Source organism: Vigna unguiculata, chromosome 7 (genome assembly GCF_037176805.1).
Source record: "Vigna unguiculata cultivar grain cowpea cultivar isolate G323 ecotype 2 chromosome 7, ASM3717680v1, whole genome shotgun sequence".
Classification (NCBI taxonomy): Eukaryota; Viridiplantae; Streptophyta; class Magnoliopsida; order Fabales; family Fabaceae; genus Vigna; species Vigna unguiculata.
Window position 1 is genome coordinate 25,554,147 of NC_140798.1, and position 23,224 is coordinate 25,577,370.

At 38.7% G+C, this 23,224-nt stretch overlaps 2 protein-coding genes and 1 long non-coding RNA gene across 3 annotated transcripts; all 3 read right to left on the reverse strand.

Annotated features, from left to right (window-relative positions):
• Positions 1-1,504: 1,504 nt before the first annotated feature.
• Positions 1,505-5,012, reverse strand: LOC114189738 (uncharacterized). The gene is made up of 6 exons (XM_085675342.1): positions 4,471-5,012; positions 4,267-4,334; positions 3,311-3,392; positions 2,600-3,226; positions 2,372-2,506; positions 1,505-2,275 (listed from the first exon to the last, which is right to left on the reverse strand). Exons 3-6 carry the CDS (start codon positions 3,347-3,349, stop codon positions 1,760-1,762), a joined length of 1,317 nt encoding a protein of 438 aa, XP_085531468.1. The 5' UTR covers positions 3,350-3,392; positions 4,267-4,334; positions 4,471-5,012; the 3' UTR covers positions 1,505-1,759.
• Positions 5,013-8,011: 2,999 nt separating this feature from the next.
• On the reverse strand, positions 8,012-12,820 carry LOC114191247 (uncharacterized). The gene is made up of 8 exons (XM_085675989.1): positions 12,112-12,820; positions 11,376-11,802; positions 10,892-11,063; positions 10,231-10,475; positions 10,035-10,170; positions 9,825-9,932; positions 8,854-8,993; positions 8,012-8,177 (listed from the first exon to the last, which is right to left on the reverse strand). Exons 1-8 carry the CDS (start codon positions 12,818-12,820, stop codon positions 8,012-8,014), a joined length of 2,103 nt encoding a protein of 700 aa, XP_085532115.1.
• Positions 12,821-15,879: 3,059 nt separating this feature from the next.
• On the reverse strand, positions 15,880-21,875 carry LOC146884709 (uncharacterized). The gene is made up of 2 exons (XR_014996600.1): positions 21,535-21,875; positions 15,880-20,000 (listed from the first exon to the last, which is right to left on the reverse strand). It is a non-coding gene; the product is annotated as an uncharacterized LOC146884709 (long non-coding RNA).
• Between the last annotated feature and the right edge of the window lie 1,349 nt (positions 21,876-23,224).

A 23,224-nucleotide genomic window follows, 5' to 3' on the forward strand; every position in this document is an offset into this window, starting at 1 on the left:
AATGGAAAGCACATAAAGTTCGAAAATAGTTTGGTGTCATAAAGGATGCAGTTTTAAATGGCAATCAGGAACTACTTAAATGGCAAACGCTGTTAAATGTTTTGCACAACAGGTTTTCACGGATAGGTGAGAACTTCATTTGCATTTTCTTTTCACTAAACTCTCTTAATAAAAAACCAGTAAAACATTTTTTTTGTGACCTACCTAAATGGAAAGCACAAAAAGTTCCAAAATAGTTTGGTGTCATAAAGGATGCAGCTTTAAATGGCAATCAGGAACTACTTAAATGGCAAACGCTGTTAAATGTTTTGCACAACAGGTTTTCACGGACAGGTGGGAACTTTATTTGCATTTTCTTTTCACTAAACTCTCTTAATAAAAAACCAGTAAAACTTTTTTGGTGTGACCTACATAAATGGAAAGTACATAAAGTTCGAAAATAGTTTGGTGTCATAAAGGATGCAACTTTAAATGGCAATCAGGAACTACTTAAATGGCAAATGCTGTTAAATATTTTGCACAACAGGTTTTCACGGACAGGTGGGAACTTCATTTGCATTTTCTTTTCACTAAACTCTCTTAATAAAAAACCAGTAAAACTTTTTTGGTGTGACCTACATAAATGGAAAGCACATAAAATTCCAAAATAGTTCGGCGTCATAAAGGATGCAGCTTTAAATGGCAATCAGGAACTACTTAAATGGGAAACGCTATTAAATGTTTTGCACAACAGGTTTTCACGGATAGGTGGAAACTTTATTTGCATTTTCTTTTCAGTAAACTCTCTTAATAAAAAAATAGTAAAACTTTTTTGGTGTGACCTACATAAATGGAAAACACATAAACTTCCAAAATAGTTTGGTGTCATAAAGGATGCAGCTTTAAATGGCAATCAGGAACTACTTAAATGGCAAACGCTGTTAAATGTTTTGCACAACAGATTTTCACAGACGGGTGGGAACTTTATTTGCATTTTCTTTTCAGTTAACTCTCTTAATAAAAAAACAGTAAAACTTTTTTGGTGTGACCTACATAAATGGAAAACACATAAACTTCCAAAATAGTTTGGTGTCAGAAAGGATGCAGCTTTAAATGGCAATCAGGAACTACTTAAATGGCAAACGCTGTTAAATGTTTTGCACTACAGGTGGGAACTTTATTTGCATTTTCTATTCACTAAACTCTCTTAATAAAAAACCAGTAAAAATTTTTTGGTGTGACCTACATAAATGGAAAGCACATAAAGTTCGAAAATAATTTGCGAAGACCAAGGCTGCAACTTTAAATGGCAATGACAAAGTACTTAAATGGCAAACGCTGTAAAGGGTTTTGCACAAATTGTCCTTAGACAGGTGCCCATTTGAATTGGAACAAAATTTAACCACGGATACATGCCTAACTTTCTTATCCAAATATTAGTGCATAATTTAAGTGCCTGGGTATGTCCTTTACACATTTTGGAAAAAAAAAATTCAAATTTTAATTGGAGATTAAAGTGGTAGACATTGACAACTTAAATGGCAAATACAGTTACTGTTTATGGACCAATACAGATGTACATATTTGTGACACATCAAACCTGATAAATGACACTAATTTGGTCAACACAAAGTATCTATCTTATACATAGTAAGCACTTCAACATAATATTGTAGCAAAAGCTCTAAATGATGTCCGATAACAAGGTCTTGCAATGTCATAATAACATAAATACATCAACTATTTTCTCCACAAATTTCAAAAAAACAAGTACACACATCTATTTACGAAACTTTCGTCTCTGATATGTGGCAAATAGGGTTCGAATTCTTGCACTCTTCAAACGTAATCGTGGTTGATGCTTCATTCGATCATACATATTGCTTTCTTCATATTCATTTGTGTCTTCATTATCAAACTCTGCTGCTTTTTGAACTTCCTCATCATGGTCCATGTCTTTACCAAAAACGGAATAACTGTGTTGAGCACTGCAACAACCGTTGACATCCGCAACACCATCGCCAATTATGTCATCAAAATACTCATGACTTGGATGGGAACACCCTCCAGATCCCTCATTAAATTCACCTGTCCTATCGACAATATGCCTTTTCAATTCCTTCAATTGAGCTTCTAGTTCATCAATGAGCTGTTCTTGTTGATCTACCGCAAGTTCTAACCCATCGTTGTTTGTCACGTCTGTCTTCTCAGAAAAACCACGACCAAAGGCTTCAAAAGCTTCTCTAACAATTACATAACCAAACTCTTCTGGTGAGGCAACTACATCAAAAACAACCTGCATACCATTCCAAAATGAAGCCATAAATCAGTGCATGCAATAAATAAACCATGTAATAATTACAAAAATAAAAATAACTAAATTGAAAATTACCAAATTCTTATTGAAACTTCGACTGATGACAAAATCGCCCACTTTCACATTCATCCAATGCAAAACACGTGGGAATTTGGTTGACAAACATCGACCCTTTTGGGACCACATAAGCAGATGGTCATAAGCCCATAACTACAAAACATATGAATGAAGAACATTTGTCGATCAACAACAAATACTACAACATCATTCAAGTCAAGTAAACACTAAATCAAAAATTCATACCTGTAGCAAATAAACACATCTATCTACATGGAAGTGTCTTTTAGTTCCACCTCTCTTAAACAAGAAAGAAGCACGACATATGCTCCCAACCAAGTATTCATACACAACAACACCCCAATTCAAATTTCCAAGACCTTCAATATCATCTACCCGCTTAAACAGAATTGGGAAAACCCTACCAATACGATTTGGCAACAAAAATTCACAAATGCCCAACAATATATAAACTCTACAAAAGTCAGGTATAGAAATTTCTTTCCTATTTCGCATTAGGAAGTCATACAACATGCTTAAGTCGACGTTCTTACTTTGAAACATTTTCCTACAATTACTCTCCACTTCGATTTCGTTTAAATTGAATTTTGGACCAACCACCCTAAGACCAAGACCTACACAAACATCCAATAAAGTAAATCGAACTGATTGGGATCTAATTTGAAAACATCCACTCTTGTCATCCCATCTAGAACATAATTTACTAAGAAGGTTTCTAGACAATTTCGTAGGCTCCTTCAACATTGTTAACCATCCGAAACATGTCCCTTCAATAAATAATTTTTGCTCTGCTGTTAACTGGTTGTTAATAGATGCAAGATATTTTGTTCCACAAGAATGCCTCAAATGTATCTGCAAAGAAAATTAAACAACTACACTAATGGGACTTATTAAAATGTCAAACACAAATCAAATGTATGGTAACGTTATTCATACCTTATTTTCAATGGAGTCATTACCTTGTTGCATATCCATACTTAGTAGAGTTATCAACAAACACTCACCAACGCCCTAAAACCTAAAAATGACCACACAGAAAATCAATCATAAAAACCAAAAAAGCACATCACCAAAACGGATAAAACACATAACACCACATGATCAAATAAAGTAATCAAACTAATAAAACAAGGAACAAAGTATTAAACAACAAATTGGAACTGTTTATGTGGCAAACACATTGCAACTTTTAGAATTCAAATAATATAAAAAATATGAAAAATTTTAACCAAATTATTATCACAATAGAATGTGCTTGGAAATAGAGTTCCAATCTAAATTCTTAAATGGTGTTAACTAGGTTCATGTTATTCACCATTGACACTAGTAGCGAAGTGATACAAAATTTGCAAGGGGAGTTTTCAAAAGTTCCAATATTCTTACAGAATCATAACTACAGAATTTAATCTCATTTTTTGTCATAAAACATATGTAGCATATATGATTCAGGTAAAACTTTGATTCATAGGTTCATTCAACAAAATAATATGAAATCAATTACTAACATACAAATTAACATGAGTTGAGAATAAAAAGAAACAACGTCACAATGTAAAGATATAATAACAACTGTAACCAAATCAAAATGAAAAGATGAAGAATATGACAAATGGATAATACATCACGTAAACATGGACCAAAATATTAAACACCAAATTGTAACTGTTTATGTGGCAAATGCATTGCAACTTTTAGTATGCAAATAATATAAAGCTTCCAACTAATAGAATTCATTCAACGAGTGTGTAAGACTAAGCCATCCAATCATACTTTCATCAAACACCACAACACAACAAACCATTTCAAATCAAATAGGGGATTCACAAAGAACAAAACTCAAAATAAAGGAGGCTAGATTCAAATGACACTCACAAAAGCAAAATTGAAATAACCTGCAAATAAGTCAGCTCCGTAAACACCACACTTCAATTTTCATCTCACCTCCAGCAATGGCACGAAGCTGTCATAGATATCATAAGGAGCACGTCAGTTTCGGATGAAAACCCTAAACCCCAAAAATACATTCCACTCCAAGCAGAAATGGTTTCCAATCAAAACCCTAAACCCCAAATTGATTTATAATCGAAAATGCTAACCTGCAACTTCAATGCTCTCCGTCAACCACCGTCGGGAACGTTCCACTGTGATTTCGTCTACCACCGTCGGGACGAACTGCTTTCGTGTAGGTGGGATTCGATGTGCAACGATAATGGGTTTGGGTGAATGCAGCGGAAATTTTAAGCAATGGAAATGTGCAGGAGAATGGTTCTGTATCACCGTGGAGAAGGGGAAGAAAAGGTTTAAGAGGGGCCAAAAATGAACTCCAACGCGCGAGAACAGTTATGTGAAAGACAATCTATTTTTTGAACCCACGTCCCTATTCTTCAATTCTCTCTCACACGTGCAGTTTCCATTTTTTAACTCAAAAAAATCATTTTAATACATGCCACGTCACTTTGTCAAAAAGTTTGTAACATTCACTTTGTTAAACAATCGTTTTCCTTTGTATTAGCGTACAGATGTCGTCGTGCACTTATTTTTTAAATATGAATGATAATAGTATTTAATATATTAAGTTAATATATAAAATAAATTTATATTTATTAAAAATAAAGTGAAATAAATGGAGAAATTAATTGTTAATGAATAAAAAAAAGATAAACAGTTTTATAGAAAATAAGTAAAAATAACCATTAATTTTGAAAAAATTTAATAAATAATTATATTGTAAATGGTAGAATTGGTATTATGAAATGTGAACACAAAAGAGGGAATCATCTTTATATATTGTTATAAATATTAAAATAGTGAACGTATCTATCTATCTATATATATAAAGGAATTCCCTCTTTTGTGTCCACATTTCATAATTCCAACTTTACCCTTTATAATTTAATTATTTATTAAATTTTAAAAAATTCATGGTTACTTTTACAAGTTTTTATAAAATTATTTATTTATCTCCTTTTTCTTTTTTTCACTTACTATTCATCAACAGTTATTTTTCTCTTATTTTCTCCGTACATTTTATTTTATTTTTTATAAATATACTTTTATTTTGTTTATTAACTTAATAACATTACAATATCATCAATTATTAATATAATTCAAAAAATGCATACACACATGCGCGATAGCGCTTGTGTTTACAAATATTGTTATATTAAGTTATATTATTGCAAATATTGTTATTAATATAATTAGTAAATTTAAGTGATGCAATAATAATTTTAATTTTAAATATAATAAATAGAACTGATATCATAATATAATATAGTTAATTGATTTTATGAAATAATTATAATATAATTGTTATTATTTTAAATTTTTTTAGAATAATAATATAATTGTTATTATATTTATTTAATAATTAAAAATACTAATAATATTATTAATATAAATTATAAAAATTTTAAAAGATTAAAACTCTATTTAGCAAAAATATTTAGTATAACAACATTTTCTATAATTAAAAAAAGTGTAAGGCCCAATATTGTTTTTCTCATATTGTCTTTGTATGCTTACTATATTTTGGATGAGCTGATATGTTAAAGGCATGAAATGCATAATGTGCATGTATGGGATTGGTTCATGGATTGAATATGATAAGTTGGTATGGAACTGATATGAGATATGGAATAATTCATGGGTGAGACATGATAAATTTTGGTATGGTATTGGCATGAGATATAATTCTATATTCATGAATTTGGGAAGGATGTGTTGTTATTGATTCAACATGGAATATGAATGAAGAATGGTTAATAAGGTTGGCATGGGATCTATATTTGTATTAAATATTACTTGATTGATTGAGTATGATTGGTATGTGGTCAGCACATAATTCCATGAGCCTCTAAGTGAGACCTCATGGTGGTGCTTTAGTGGTCGGGATGTAATTCCATGACCCCTATTAGTGGGAGTTCATGGTGGTGCCCCATCTATGTAATTTAGTAAGGATTCAAGGTAAGATTGCATCCTAACGCTTTAAGGAGTCAGTTAGTCTCACATAGAGCAGACTAACTCTTGTGGTGAGAGTAGCAGGAGGCCTGAAATTTATTAAGGGTTAATCTTGTGTGGGGGGATTGAGACATTGTAACACTTAGCTCGGAGGTGAGCAGCTCGGGGGTGAGCAGAGAAATCCACCACAGGTGCAAGCATCCGCTGAATCCGACTAAATTATACGTATCCGGATGAGTCAAGTCTGAGTCTTAGTGTATTGTTTGAGAAGTCATAACATGTTTGGATGACATATACTGCTTGGGCTGTGAAATAACATGTGACTGCATGATAGACTGTTTTATACTCTAACTTACCTTTCTATTGTTTGTTGTATGTTCTGTGTGTGTGGTTTTCTCTTTTTACGGTGATCATCAACTTATTGATGTGAGCATATGCGAGAAACACCCCTGGTCCACAGGGAGGTGATGGTTTCGCTGTGTAGCCCACATGGGCTGGATTCTATTGTTTTGGGCCTTATTTTAGGGCTATGGCCCATGTATTGGCTGTCCTTTAAATGTCCATTTTATTACTGTTGAATTTTTGTATCTGGTTTAGTTTGGCATCGTTGTGTGCCTTGGATAATGGTAAGGAGTTATGTTTAAACTCCAAGACTGCGCTACTATATTATTTTGGTGTGACGCTTCCTTTAATTACGTTTATTAATTAAATGGAGTGTTACAAAAAGCACACTTATAATAATAACACCATTATGAATAGTAATAATAATAATAATAATGATACCAATAATAATAATAATATTTATGCTATAAATATTAATATTAATTGTAACGTGAAGGCTAATGTCAACTATAATAATCTATAATTATATATAACGATATACATTAACAACAAAACAAATAAAAATGACAAATAATTAAATTACGATCTTGTAGTAAATTAATTTAAGATGTGTGTCTAACTATAAAAAAAATAATAATAATAATAACACCATTATAATAATATCTCGTAGTGATAATTGTAAGGCCTAGTTATTTTCCGTTTGGTTTATTTTATGGGTTGTCCAATTCTTGGGCCTAAGGGGAGTTGGCCCAATTCATTTTCTGACCTAAAGCGCTCAAAACCCTAAGTTAAGCTCACTTTCGTAAAAACAGATTTTCCTTCTCTTAGAGCTGCTGCCGCCTCTGCTAGGGTTCCAGAGCGCACCTTCCGTTCGCATTCTGCTTGACTCCGTTCTTGACCCACGTAAGTGTTTCCAATCCATGCTCCTAAAATCCCTGGTCCCCTCATTATGTCGACCTTTAAAGACGTTACCTTTCACATTTCCAGATCCAACCCATTCCAACTCATCATAATCCATCCATGGACATAGAATCCAACACATCTCATTATCATGCCTCTTTAATAAAAACCGCCTCATTTATTTCACATGCCAAGTCCATACCAAACCCATCATCCACATTTCATGAATCATGCCAAGCATACATAACATTCCATTATATACATGTTTCTCATCATACCATTCATTTCCAAACCAATACTAATCATCTAAGAACAACCGAGCATCCAAACAGCACACTGTCTCGCCTAGCCCCTCGCTTAGGCTGAAGGGTCTTGCTCAGGCGAGTCCCTCTTCGCCTAGGCGAGGGCTCAAGAAAGGGGCAGGAGCACACGCGCTTAGGCGAGACCCCTCTCGCCTTGGCGAGGTACTCGCTCGCTCAAAAATCGAGTTGGTCGCCTGGGCGACCTTTCGCGCAAAAAGGTTCTAGGCGAGTCCCTGTTCATCTCACCTAGGCGAGACTGGCTCGCTTGGGCGAGAGTAACAGGCCTCGCCACTGTTCTCCTGCAACAGTCGTACTCAGCAAACCAAAACAACATACCAAACGCATTTTAAGCACACAGAGCCACAAATCAGTCAAAGACCCTCAGTACAACAGTGAAATAGCAGTAAAAGAATGAAATACACGAGTGGGTTCTAGCTTCCCTACCTGGAACGAGCTAGTTTAAAGTGTCCTGACACCGAACAGCGGAGTACCACAGCTCTAGGAGGAGATCACAGAGCTGGAAAAACGAACAAGGAGTGTTTACTATTGAAGCTCTAACACTACACACGAAAAATAGGACCAGAGATTTTAGGAGCATGGATTGGAAACACTTACGTGGGTCAAGAACGGAGTCAAGCGGAATGCGAACGGAAGGTGCGCTCTAGAACCCTAGCAGAGGCGGCAGCAGGTCTAAGAGAAGGGAAATCTGTTTTTACGAAAGTGAGCTCAACTTAGGGTTTTGGGCGCTTTAGGTCAGAAAATGAATTGGGCCAGCTCCCCTTAGGCCCAAGAATTGGACAACCCATAAAATAAACCAAACGGAAAATAACTGGGCCTTACATTCCCTCCAACAACAAAAATTTTTGACCCCGAAAATGAAACTTATCAGGTAAAAAGATGTGGATGTGATTTTCTCATGTCCTCCTTTAACTCCCAAGTCGAGTCACCCGTCCTCCGATCCCAGATGACTTTAACAAGACTAATGTCTTTCCTCGACGTTCCTCAACCTTGCTATCCTCAAGAGCTATGGGTAGTACTTCCACGGTGAGGTCTTCCCTGATCTGTATATCCTCCGCTTCCAACACATGGGCCAAATCGAATACATACTTCCTCAGCTGTGACACATGGAACACCGGATGAAGGTTCGCCAACTGCGGGGGTAAAGCTATCTCATAAGCCACCAGTCCAATCCTTCTCGTGATTTGATATGGGCCAAGGAATTTAGGGGAGAGTTTCCTTGAGCGGAGAGCCCTTCCCACACCAGTGGTTCGGGTCACCCTCAAGAATACATGATCATCGGCTGTGAACTCCAAGGGCCTCCTCCTACGGTCTGCATAGGCCTTCTGCCTACTCTGAGAGGCATGCATCCTATCTCTCACCATCCTCACCTTCTCGGTGGTCTGCTCTAACAATTCTGGTCCAACCAACACCGCTTCCCCATCCTGATACCAGCAAAGAGGAGTCCTACACCTCTTGCCATAAAGAGCCTCGTATGGCGCCATGCCAATGCTCGCATGAAAACTGTTGTTGTAGGTGAACTCTATCAAAGGAAATACCTCATCCCAAGCACCCAGATGATCCAATATGCAAGTCCTCAACAAATCCTCTAACGACTGGATCGTCCTCTCAGACTGGCCATCGGTCTGAGGGTGATAAGCTGAACTCATGGTGAGCTTGCTACCCATCGCACCCTATAGTGTCTGCCAAAACCGAGATGTGAACCGTGGGTCTCTGTCGGAAACTATGCTCGAAGGCACTCCATGAAGCCTCACTATCTCTTTAATGTATAGTTGGGCCAACTTGGCCATTGACATTCTCAAGTTCATCGCCAATAAGTGGGCACTCTTGGTCAACCGATCCACTATCACCCAGATGGTGTCATGTCCCCTAAAAGTCCGTGGCAAATGGGTCACAAAATCCATGGAGATGCTGTCCCATTTCCACACTAGTATTTCCAAAGGCTGTAGGATTCCCCCGGGTCTCTGGTGTTCCACCTTCGCCTTCTGACAAGTCAGACAAGCTGATACAAACTGTGCCACATCCTTCTTCATTCCCTGCCACCAAAAGTTTTCCTTGAGATCCTGGTACATCTTAGTCATGCCAGGCTGCAGACTAAGACGACTCTTATGTCCTTCCTCAAGAATTAACCGTTTTACCTCCGCATCATCGGGTATACATACTCTGCCCCGAAACCTCAGTATGCCATCATCACTCAAAGCAAAGTCTCTAGCTTCCTCTGATCCAAGTTGTTCTCTAACCCTGTCCAGACTAGCATCCAACAACTGCCTCTCCCTGATCGAGTCCAAGAAGTTACTAGATATAGTAAGGGTACTACACCTAATGGACTCGAACCCCAACTCCACCTGTATCCTCATGTCTCTGAACTCCTCTAGTAGTTCTACCTCTTTTATCATTAGATGTGCCGTATGTACCGTCTTCCTACTCAAAGCATCTGCCACCACATTTGCCTTCCCCGAGTGATATAAGAGCTCGAAGTCGTAATCCTTCAGGAACTCCATCCACCTCCTCTGCCTCATGTTCAACTCCTTATGGTCAAACAAGTACTTGAGGCTCTTATGATCGCTGAACACACGGAACTGAGCACCATAGAGATAGTGCCTCAAGATCTTCAAGGCAAATACTATCGCCGCCAACTCTAGATCATGAGTGGGGTAGTTACGCTCATGCACCTTAAGCTGTCGTGAAGCATACGCCACTGCCTTCTTTTCTTGCATCAAGACACAACCAAGCCCGAGATGAGACGCGTCGCAATAGACTTCAAACAGTTTCCCCACATTCGGTATTACCAATATAGGAGCACTCGTCAATCTTCTCTTTAGCTCTTGAAAGCTCTCCTCACACTTGTCCGTCCAAGTGAAAGGTTGGTCCTTTCGGGTAAGCAAAGTAAGAGGCGCCACTATCTTGGAAAATCCCTCTATGAATCTCCTATAGTAGCCCGCTAACCCTACAAAGCTCCTGATCTCTGTGGCCAACTAGGACTCTCCCACTTTACCACTGCCTCGACCTTTGCTGGGTCTACTGCAATCCCCTGGGCGGATATCACATGTCCCAAAAACTGAACTTCCCCCATCCAAAACTCGCACTTGGATAACTTGGCGTACAATTGTTTCTCTCTCAAAACACCAAGCACCAACCTCAGGTGTTCCGCATGCTCCTCTTGAGTCCTGGAATAGATAAGGATGTCGTCTATGAAGACTACGACAAACTTATCTAGGAAAGGCCGGAAGATCCTGTTCATGTAATCCATGAACACCGCCGGAGCGTTGGTCACACCAAAAGGCATAACCACATACTCGTAGTGGCCATACCTGGACCTGAAGGCCGTCTTCTGTACATCATCAGCCTTTACTAAAATCTGGTGGTACCCCGATCGTAGATCTATCTTCGAGAACACTGACGACCCATGCAACTGATCCATCAAGTCATTAATCCTCGGGAGCGGATACTTGTTCTTGATCGTCATCTTGTTTAATTGCCTGTAGTCCACACATAGACATGAACTTCCATCCTTCTTCTTCATCAATAACACTGGCGCTTCCCAAGGCGAGGTGTTGGGTCGGATGAACTGTTTCTCCATCAACTCTTCTATCTGTTTCTTGAGTTCCACTAATTCTGCCGGAGCCATACGATATGGAGCCATCGAGACTGGACCTGTTCTTAGGACTAGGTCAATAGAGAACTCCACCTCTCTACTGGGAGGTAACCCAGGCACTTCATCCGGGAACACGTCCTCAAACTCCTGCACCACAGGTATAACTGATGGTCCTTCTCTCTCCTCTACCTCCATACGAGCGAAGATTATGAAGCATTGCGCGCCACTCTGAATCTCTCTCGCCACCCCCTCAGGAGACACCAACTCCAACTCCTCTGAGTCAGGAAACAACAACCTCTTCTCACGACAGTCTATTAGAATGCGATTGGCAGAGAGCCAATCCATCCCTAAGATCACCTCCAACTCCTGCAGGGGCAGGCAAATTAGATTTACTTTGTACCTGCGTTCCTCTACCTCTACTGGAAGCCTAGCACACAAGGATGACGTCCTGACCAAACCCGACGTCGGGGTAGATACTGCAAGTTCACACTGCAGCTCGCGCACCGGCAGACCCAGACGCTCCACACAAGCAATTGACACAAAAGAGTGTGTCGCTCCAGAATCAAACAGTACACACAAGGATTAACCCGCTATTATGCATCAACCCATAACAAGATTACCTGAGCCTGCGGCCTCTGCTCCGGTCATGGCATACACTATGCCCGTCGCCTGAGGCCTGTTGCCTCTATCTCTCCGTTGGTGCTGATGAGAAGCCTGAACTGGAGGGCGTGCTGCTGCCTTAGCAAGGGTGGGACAATCCTTCCCAAAGTGGCCCTCCTTACCACAGTTTTTGCATCTGCGGTAGCCCTCCATGCGTGGGCAAGCGCTCCTCAGGTGAGGACCTTCACATATATAGCACTGGACTCGACCTTGCTGAGGGGGAAGAGCCCTAGACCCCTGATGCTGATGGTGAGGTCTGTCGTACGGTCTCCTCCTCTCGTCATGTCTGGGCTTGGACCCAGATGGCCCACCAATCCTCTGAGGCTGTTGAGGCCGCTGACCCTCTACCTCATTCTTCATATTCTTCATTACTCTGGCCTTCTCTACCAGAGCAGCAAAATCCTTGATGGACAAGGGTGCCACCATCAAGCGAATGTCGCCGCGGAGTCCATTCTCAAACTTGCGGCATCTCCACTCCTCATCGAGTGGCAAGGTGTAGAAACGGCTGAGATGCATAAACTTCTCAGTATAATCAGCTACTGACTTCTCTCCCTGTGTGAGCTGGAGGAATTCCACCTCCTTGGCGTATCTGACACTGTCGGGGAAATATTCTGAGAGGAACTTCCCCCGGAAGGCCTCCCAAGTCACAGGCTTTCCTCTCTCCTCCATGATGGACTTCATGCTCATCCACTAGTGTTCAGCTTCTCCGGCCAGCATGTAGACGACAAAGGCCAACCTGTTATCTGCTGGGCACATCTTCGCATCAAAGATTCTCTGTAGATCCTTCAGCCATTGATCGGCTGCATCTGGACTGGTCTTTCCGTTGAACTTCACGAGATGGTGCTTCAGGAAGTCTTCCAGACTCCACTCCCTGACTGGTGGTCGTGGCTCAGGGCCAAACACAGGGACAGCCGCCCTGTTCTCCTCCAGCTGGTGGAGGGCCTCCATATGCTGCCGATGAGCATCCTCGGCAGCCACCCTTGCAACTTCCATCTGCTGCATCACCAATTGCTGCTGCTCGAGCGACGCTGCCTGTCGCTGCATAGATGCCTCGTGCTGCTGCATCATGGCGGTACTCTACTGCGTCATAGCAGCTACCATCGCCTCTATTGCTCTGGCGATATCCAGTGCGTCTCCCTGGAATGATTGCGGAGTCCTACGAGGAGGTGTCATAGTCCACTGGCACACAGAAAATCACTTGGTTAGGCTCGATAAAGGCAAAAATTTAACTAAGAACACTTAGAAGACACAAAGAAAGCTAAGCGGACATCCAAGTCCACAGACCTAAGGAATGACTGCTCTGATACCATAAATGTAACGCCCCATTTAATTTAAAGCGCAAAATTAAAGGAAACGTCACACAGAGATAACATTATAGCGTAGTCCTAGGGTTCTTAACACAACCCCTACAAAACCGGGCACACCACGATGCCAAAGGAAAATTAAATACAAGACTAACAAAGAGTGTAGGGTAGAAAGACATAAAGCGATACACGGGCCATAGCCTTAAAGAAAACATGAAGAAAATAACTCCAGCCCAGATGGCTAAGCAGCGAAATCACCATTCCCTTGTTGGCCACGTGAACCTCGCCCATATGCTCCCATCAATCAAATTGATGATCATCGCAAAAGAAAAAGCTACACCACAGAACATACAACAGACAACAAAAAGGGTAAGCTAGAGCCAATAACATATTCATCATACAGTCAATTATATTTTCACCATCCCATACTCATACAACAACCAAGCATGTCATAACTCTTCATCCAATACACTACGACTCGACTCGACTCATCTGGATTCGTATAACCTGGTCAGATTCAGCGGATGCTTGCACTTGTGGTGGATACCTCTGCTCACCCCCGAGCTGCTCACCCCCGAGCTATGTGTTACAATTGTTACAATGAATCAAATTTCCCTCACCACAAGGTTAGCCCTTAATGAATTTCGGGCCTCCTGCTACTCTCACCACAGGAGTCAGTCCGCTCTAGGTGAGACTAACTGACTCCTCAAAGTGTTAGGATGCAACCTTACCTTGAATCCTTACCTAGCTATACAGATGGGCACCACCATGAACACCCACTAACAGGGGCCATGGAATTACATCCCGACCACTGAAGCGCGACCCTGACAGTCTCACCTAGAGACCCCAAGGATTTATGCACTGACACAGACCAAATACGAACATAAAAGCAAACAATATTCACGATACAAAGATCCCCTCATTATGTCGACCTTTAAAGCCGTTACCTTTCACATTTCCATATCCAACCCATTCCAACTCATCATAATCCATCCATGGACATAGAATCCAACACATCTCATTATCATGCCTCTTTAATAAAAATCGCCTCATTTATTTCACATGCCAAGTCCATACCAAACCCGTCATCCACATTTCATGAATCATGCCAAGCATACATAACATTTCATTATATACATGTTTATCATCATACCATTCATTTCCAAACCAATACTAATTATCCAAGAACAACCGAGCATCCAAACAGCACATTGTCTCGCCCAGCCCCTCACTCAGGTTGAAGGGTCTCGCTCAGGCGAGACGTGCTCGCTCAGGCGAGACGTGCTCGCTCAGGCGAGTCCCTCTTCGCCTAGGCGAGCGCTCAAGAAAGGGGCAGGAGCACACGCGGGAGCTCGCTTAGGTGAGACCCCTCTCGCTTAGGCGAGGTACTCGCTTGCTCAAAAGTCGAGCTGGTCGCCTGGGCGACCTTTCGCGCAAAAAGGTTCCAGGCGAGTCCCTATTCATCTCGCCTAGGCGAGACTGGCTCGCTTGGGCGAGAGTAACAAGGCTCGCCACTGTTCTCCTGCAATAGTCGTACTCACCAAACCAAAACAACATACCAAACGCATTTTAAGCACACAGAGCCACATATCAGTCAAAGACCCTCAGTAAAATAGTGAAACAACAGTAAAAGAATGAAATACACGAGTGGGTTCTACCTTCCCTACCTGGAACGAGCTAGTTTAAAGTGTCCCGACACTGAATAGCGGAGTACCACAGCTCTAGGAGGAGATCACATAGTTGGAAAAACGAACAGGGAGTGTTTACTACTGAAGCTCTAACACTACACACAAAAAATAGGACCAGAGATTTTAGGAGCATGGATTGGAAACACTTACGTGGGTCAAGAACGGAGTCAAGCGGAATGCGAACGGAAGGTGCGCTCTGGAACCCTAGCAGAGGCGGCAGCAGCTCTAAGAGAAGGGAAATCTGTTTTTACGAAAGTGAGCTCAACTTAGGTTTTTGGGCGCTTTAGGTCAGAAAATGAATTGGGCCAGCTCCCCTTAGGCCCAAGAATTGGACAACCTATAAAATAAACCAAACGAAAAATAACTGGGCCTTACAATAATAATAATAATAATAATAACTACATATATAAAAAGATATACATTTGTTGTGTCCTCTTTTGTTTATAAAATTTTATCTTCTTAATTATTATTTGTTAAATTAAAATAATTATTCATACAAAAAAATATTTGTCCATTTTATCATTTTAATAATTTTAGTAACTATTTTTTAATTCAAATAATTATGCAGATATAAAAATAAATCTAACAACAAAACAAATAAAAAGTGTAAGTAATTGATATATGATCCCATAGTAAATAAATGTAAAATGTGAGTTTAACTATAATAATAATAATAATAGATAATAATAATAAAACTAAAATAATATTGTAACATCTCATTTAAATAATAACGTAATTAAATAAAATCTTACACCGGATAATATAAAGAGCAAGTTACGGAGTATAAAGTCATCCCTTACAGTTATCCAAGGTACTTAAAAGGAAATACTAAAGCTCACTACAAGGCCTACAACCCAAAAGGTGTAAGAGATAACCACTATTCAAAATAAAGCCTTAAGGGCAATACAATACACGGGCCTTCGCCCTAAAGAAAAGCCCAAAGAGACAGCACGGGTAGACTGTGCAGCAGAACCATCCCTTCTTTGTTGACCTCGAGTACCTCTCGCATATGCTCCCATCAATAAATTGATGATCATCGCAACAGTAGAAGAACAACATACAAAGGCAATCAAACAAGCAAAAAGGTAAGCTAGAGCAAAAAATATTTTACCATGCAATCATATATACTTTCACAGTCCAATATACATACATCATCCAACCTCCCAATCAATACACTAAGACTCGACTCGACTCATCCGGATACATATAATTTGGTCAGATTCAGCGGATGCTCGCACTTGTGATGGATACCTCTGCTCACCCTCGAGCTGCTCACCCCCGAGCTATGTGTTACAAGTGTTACAATGAATCAATTCCCTCACACACAAGGTTAACCCTTAATGAATTTCAGGCCTCCTGCTACTCTCACCATAGGAGTCAGTCCGCTCTAAGTGAGACTAACTGACTCCTTAGAGTGTCAAGATGCAATCCTTACCTTGAATCCTTACCAAATTATATAGATGGGGCATCACCATGGACACCCACTAATAGGGGCCATGGAATTACGTCCCAACCACTGAAGCAAGACCATGAAATCCCACCTAGAGATTTCAAGGAATTACGCATTGACCACAGACCAATCATGTTCAATCAATCAAGTAATGTTTACCATACACAATATCTCATGCCAACCTTTACAACCCATTCTCATTCATAACCAAATATTGAATCCATACCAACTCATCCTTCCCAAACAGTGAATATATATTTGTATTTCATATCAATACCATGTCTCCTTAATACCAATCATCTCATTTAAATCACATGCCAAGTTCATACCAAACCTATCATCCACAATCCATGAATCACATCACTCATGCATAATCATTTATCACATGCTTTTAATATAACAATTAGATTCAAGCGAGTAATAACCATTCAAGATCAGAGAAACAACTAGGGATGGCAATTAGGGCCTGGATAGTGAGCCTGTAGGCCCACTTGGGCTTGGCCCGCGGCCCGCACGGGCTAGCTCGCGACCCACGCGGGCCGGCCCGCAAGTCCGTATAAAATTAAAAAAAAAACTTGCACTTGTGTATATTAATTACTTCTTTTATGGACTCTTGCATTAACATTTCAAATTCTTGTATAACTGGAAAAGACAAGTATTATGTAATTTTTGATGTTGTAAAATTTAAAGAATATATTGTGTATGTCATAGTATGAATACGATGAAAATGTTGAATTATCAATTTATCATCTAATTTCCCAAAGTCTTTACTTAATTTTGTGAACTTTTTAAAGTTTCCCAATTTTTAAACATTGAAAGTTTTACCATAAAAATTAAAAAAAAATTAAAAAAAAAAAAAAAAAAAAAAAAACGGGTCAGCCCGCGGGCCAAGGAGTATGCGGGGCGGGCCAGCCCGTGTTGTGCACCCCTAGAAACAACCAAACTATAACGATCTTGCGATAAAAACTGCTCTCACTACTGAACTTTGATTCAAGATCGAACCGGTCAAAGTCAAAAGCTATGTGTTAAGGATCAGCTGTTAAAATATCAGCTCGATCCAACGGTTAACGAAGTAGTAACTTTTATTTTATGAAAAGTGTGCAGTGTTGTCAACAACACAAATTCAGTGACCTTGAGATAAAAACTGCTCTCACTACAGAGCTCCGATTAAAGATTCGACTGGTCAAAGTCAAGAATTATGTGTTAAGGATCAGCTGTTAAAATTTCAACTCTATCCAACGGTTAACTTAATAGAAATCTTCATTTTACGAAAAGTGTGCAGTGTAGAAAAAGAGTAGCGCCACATCAATCAAACATACTTACACACCATACATTTTTATTCGACCAACAACCTCATTCAAGCATCACAACCATACAACAGACCAAAAATCGGCAAAATAACTTTAAAAACATAAACCCTAGCTTCCCTTACCTGGAAAGAGCTAGTCAAAACGACCCCGACCCTTAAACGAATGAGCAAGACAACTCCAAGAGCATATTTAAGAGCTGAAAATCTCAATACAGAGGAAGCACGAGATTATTACGAGGAACCCTAACGACAAGCATGAAGATTAAACTAAAAGAGAAGAGTATGCATCGGAAGTAACTTACGTGAGTGAAAGAAATGGGTTGAACTCAGTTAAACTTGGATGAACCCCAAACCCTATCAAAGGAACGTTACTGTTCTAAGAGAAAGTAGACTATTTTTCTGAAAGTGAGAAGAATGAAAGTGTTTCAGCTGGTTTAGGGGCTTTGGTTCCTTATGGGCCAGCCCTAGGCCCAACTTATTTGGAGCAGTCCTTTAAAATAAAGGTAGTAAAGTAAGTGGGCCTTACATTCTCCCCAACAACAAAAATTTTCGTCCTCGAAAATTCATCGATGAGATATGAAGGAGCTATGTTCTCCTTATCTCCTCTGAGAACCACCACTCAAACACGACTGATATAACGACTCCAACACCTATAGTCACTGGAAATTTTGCCTTTGTGCTAAGCGATATATGTTCAACAATGTAGATTGGTTTAGTCACTACACTTAAAATGACTTCCAACTTGCAACCTTAACACTTGAATGCTCCTTCATACTTGTCCAACTAACTTGTATCTGATATACTGACTCACCTCCCATATACTCCCCATTACCTCTTGTAGGTTGTATCAAAGTCTCAGATGACTTTACATCTCAAACTGAAGCATGTTCATTATCACTTCCCATCACCTTGTTCACTCCTTGATGCATCACTCCACTGTCTTGATCACTCATGAAAGTGCCCCTACTAAAGTTATTGAAGAAAGAAAAATTCATATGCAAAACATTGCACCTGGGTTAACACTTATTAAGTCACAAGTTGGCACGTAGTTAAGGGATCTAGTGATATGATGTTATGGATTAAATTAAGAAAATTGCATTCCTTGACTCACCAACATATATTCCCCACTAGTAATGAAGAGAATGAAGATTTAAAGAGGTTCTGTACATCTTTTCACACATGTTCAAAACGTATACCACGGGTTAACACTTATGTAGTCATGGGTAAGCCATAATACTGCATAGTGGAAGTGAAGAAGAAATATAGACACCTTTATTTTCCTTTTCCAAAACACAAAAAGAAGTAAATTAGACTCACTTGAAGGAATATGAGTATGAAGATTTAACTTTATCACATGAACTCAAGGCATGAAAGTGTTACTATTGAAGTTATCAGAGAAAGAAAAATTCATGTGCAATGCATTGCACCTAGGTTAGCATTTATTAAGTCACGGGTTGACATGTAGTAAGGGAAAAAATCCAATAATATGACTTCAACATTTTATAATTAATTCTTACTTAACATCATAAAAGACAAGTACTAATGTATCATACTCTTCAAACATTCACAATATATATATATATATATATATATATATATATATATATATATATATATATATTTCCAACATGACTACATTCACAAACATAGGACTGCAAAATTTAGTAATTTAAGTTTCTTCTAATTATTGGTGCTTTCTCCTCGCGTAAATAAAAAATAAAGTTCGTATGACTTGGCTCTTGAAACATCCTTGGTTAATCCTTCAATCGGTGATACAAATTATTGTTTTACGATTGGTTGATGTCTTCATGTTCAGCAAGGAAGCCACCAAGATGGCCAAACAAGTTGAGAATTCCCATAACACATCCTTTTTGCCAACTCAGTACCAAATAGTTTTTGTTGGAGCCAAATTAGATTCCACCTTGAGAACATGACTACAATTTCTATGGATTGAGATCATGAACTTGCCTTTAAGTTGAGCCTTGTTGTCAGCCATCCTCCAATTTTTTTTTTCTTGTTTACAGGGTAGCCTCACATTCCACGACAAAAATGCCTTCGACCCCTTTTCCTTCCTCTTTCTTACTTCCAACTATAAAATCTATAAGACATTAACAAAGTATGAATAATAAACAAATTTTCCTCTCCCTTACTTCCAACTATAAAATCTATAAGACATTAACAAAGTATGAATAATAAAAAAAATTTTAGGAAAAGAATTTAACACCATATTTTATGTTTTATTGGAGAAATAACTGCAGAAAGTTGAATGAGTTCCTTTTGTCACAATTTATTTGTAATCCTATCACCTGTGGTACAAAACGCACAAACGCACAAATACAACATGGTTTTCTTCTCTATTGGGAAGCAAAACAACATCGAAAGAGATCCAAAAATAAACAACAAAAAATGTTAGGAAAAATCGTAAACCTTCACTTTGCATGGATTTCTAATCACTCACCTCGTACCCACGAAGAAAACGAACTACGAATGGCCCAAAGGCCACTTTCGAGAAGGGAGGTGGAGATGAAACAGACAACAACACCTTTCTCCCACTTTCGTCAGTAATTGAGCAACAACGTCGATGGAGATGAAACTGTAAATTTCAAACTATGGTGAACCTTCTTGCACAATCACTAGTGTAGGGAAGGGATTTGACCGCGGTTATTTTGACCTTTTGGCTCCGGTTTTACACCCGAGGCATATACTGACGAGGTAAAAAAGATCTATTTATGCCTCGGTTACGAACCGAGGCATATGCAAGGGTTACTGCCTCGGTTCTAGAGGGAACCGAGGCCTAATGGGTATCACGAATTTAAAAAAAAAAAAACTTTCTAACCCACCGTCTCTAAAGTTAGGGTTTCCTCTCACCGACTCCGGCGCCGCACACCACTTCGGCAGTCTCAGCACCATCCTCACCGCTTCAATTTAAGACGCCAAGGACCGCATCGCGCAAATCGAGTACGTCTTCTGCTCCCAGCTCTATCCTCAACTTAAATCCGACACGGCATCGAAACGGCACTGCACTGCCCAGCTCCAACGCGAGGTCGACGAGAACATGGCACTGCACAAGAACCTCGTGGAGTTGGTGCAGTCCAAGGTGTCCACTCTGAGAAATGCCAAAGAGAAACGAAACACTGCGTTTTCGAAATTGGAGGACTGCGAGAGGGAGAAGGTGAAGTTGCTCGTAAGAATCAAGGAGTTGGATGAGAAACTGAGGAGGAAGACGCGAGAAGTTGAAGAGGAAGGGGCACGAAAAACTTGGTTCTGCAACGAGACTTGCGTTCGAAAATGGAAGAGAGAAAAAAATGTTGCTACTAACGCGAAGAAGATGAACAGTGGCGCGATTTCTTTTTAACCCTAAGAAGACTTATTGTCTCGGTTGATTTTAAACCGAGGCATAAACATCTATATGCCTCGGTTACATTTCACCCGAGGCATATTCCACTCAAATATGCCTCGGTTATAGGAGACCCGAGGCATAAACATCTATCTGTCTCGGTTAGATTTGACCCGAGACATAAAAGTCTGTCACCTGTTTAAAAATATCAAAGCAGCGGAAAAAATAAAAATTTTGGGGGGGTTTATGCCTCGGTTCTATGTTCAACCGAGGCATAAAAGTTCGAAAAACTTACAAAAGTGCCACCGCATCTTCATATACCTCGTTTGCGCATGAATCGGTGCATATTGGACGCTGTAAAAAGTTTATTCTGCACTAGTGAATGAACGACACAATAGAGGATCGAAAACAAAAGCTTAGGGTGCGAACAATGAAATCTCCTTTTTGTCGTAAGCGGTTCAAGGGATTGTAGAGAAGGAATATGCAAATCGAACTCTTGCTTAGTCTCGATCCCTAATCATAAAGAATCGGCAACAAAGGCAGATAAGATAGTCTTCGACAGATAAAGAAGAAGGGTCTGGAAAAGATGAGTCTAGAATAGGTTTTTCCAGAAACCTAAAATGCCCTGATTTTGAAACTAATGTGCTTTTTTCACTCCGAAACTTGTTAGCGTGAAATTTAAAGTAAAAACTTAAAAACATATGTCACAACCTGCCACGTCAATATGTAAGAGAAGTTGTGAAAAATTTGTTGGCACTATATATTTCCTTATATAAAAAATGCAATCAGAATATATGAAGGAATTCACCAAATTAATAAACTCAAATTTAATTGTATAACTGTATTTAATCAATTTTACTGTTCATTGTAATGCTATTCGGATTTTGACCCTACATGGATTTGTTAAAATTAAATTTTATTAAATATTTATAAATGTTTATTTTATTTTATAAAAAATAATAATTGGAATTCCATAATTACTGTAATTAAAAAATTATTATTGAGTTGTTTGAAATTTAAAAGTATTATCTATGTTATTTATTATCTATAATTGTAATTTAACATTTAGTGTAATTCAATAATTATTATTAATTATTCGAAAATTTAAAAATTTATCTATATTATCTATTATCATTTATCTATAATTAGAATTTAATAACTATTGTAATTAAAAAATTATTATTAAGAGATGTTATTCTGAGCCACAACTCAAGAAATACCACGTGCTTAAACCCCTATCCTGAGCCACAACTCAACGGATACCTTCCGAGCCCAACTCAAGGAACACCAGCACCAGCAATCCTGATAACGCTGTCGTTGACGCGATCAAATTAATACTTCTAAACTATAACAACTTTAGTATTGCTAAGATAGTAGTTAAGAAAATAGAAAGGGTAAAGTAACCCAAAGTCGTCTTCCAACGAATACGGAATTGATTTTTAACAAATTAGTTCTTATAAAACTATACAAATGAGTTAGTCAAATAAAATAAAAAATATAGGGGATTAAGATAAACAAAGATAGAAATAAAATTTAAAAGATAAAAAGAAATAAAAAAAATAGTAAAGAAAATAGATTAATTCCATTGCTTTTTCAAAATAGATTCATCATCGATTATCTAAAGATTATTGCACAATTAATTATTGTTGTAGATTTCAAATTAATCAATGTAAAGTCTCAATTAATTTGTTGGTGTTCTCACTTTTAACCAAAGTACAGTCTCAATTAAAAGTGAGAACTTTTAGATTATCCACAGTAAATTCAACCAAAGTACAGTCTCAATCAAATTTTACTATGCCTAATCATGTCTATTCTTTTATCTCCTCACCAAATAAAAAGCTTAATTAATCAAAGTAAAGTCTCAATTAATTTTGGTTAGAGTAAATACCTTTAATCAAAGTAAAGTCTCAATTATTAGTAAAAACTCATTTAATCACATGAAAGTTTCTAAATAAAATCAAAGTAAAGTCTCAATTAGATTTAAA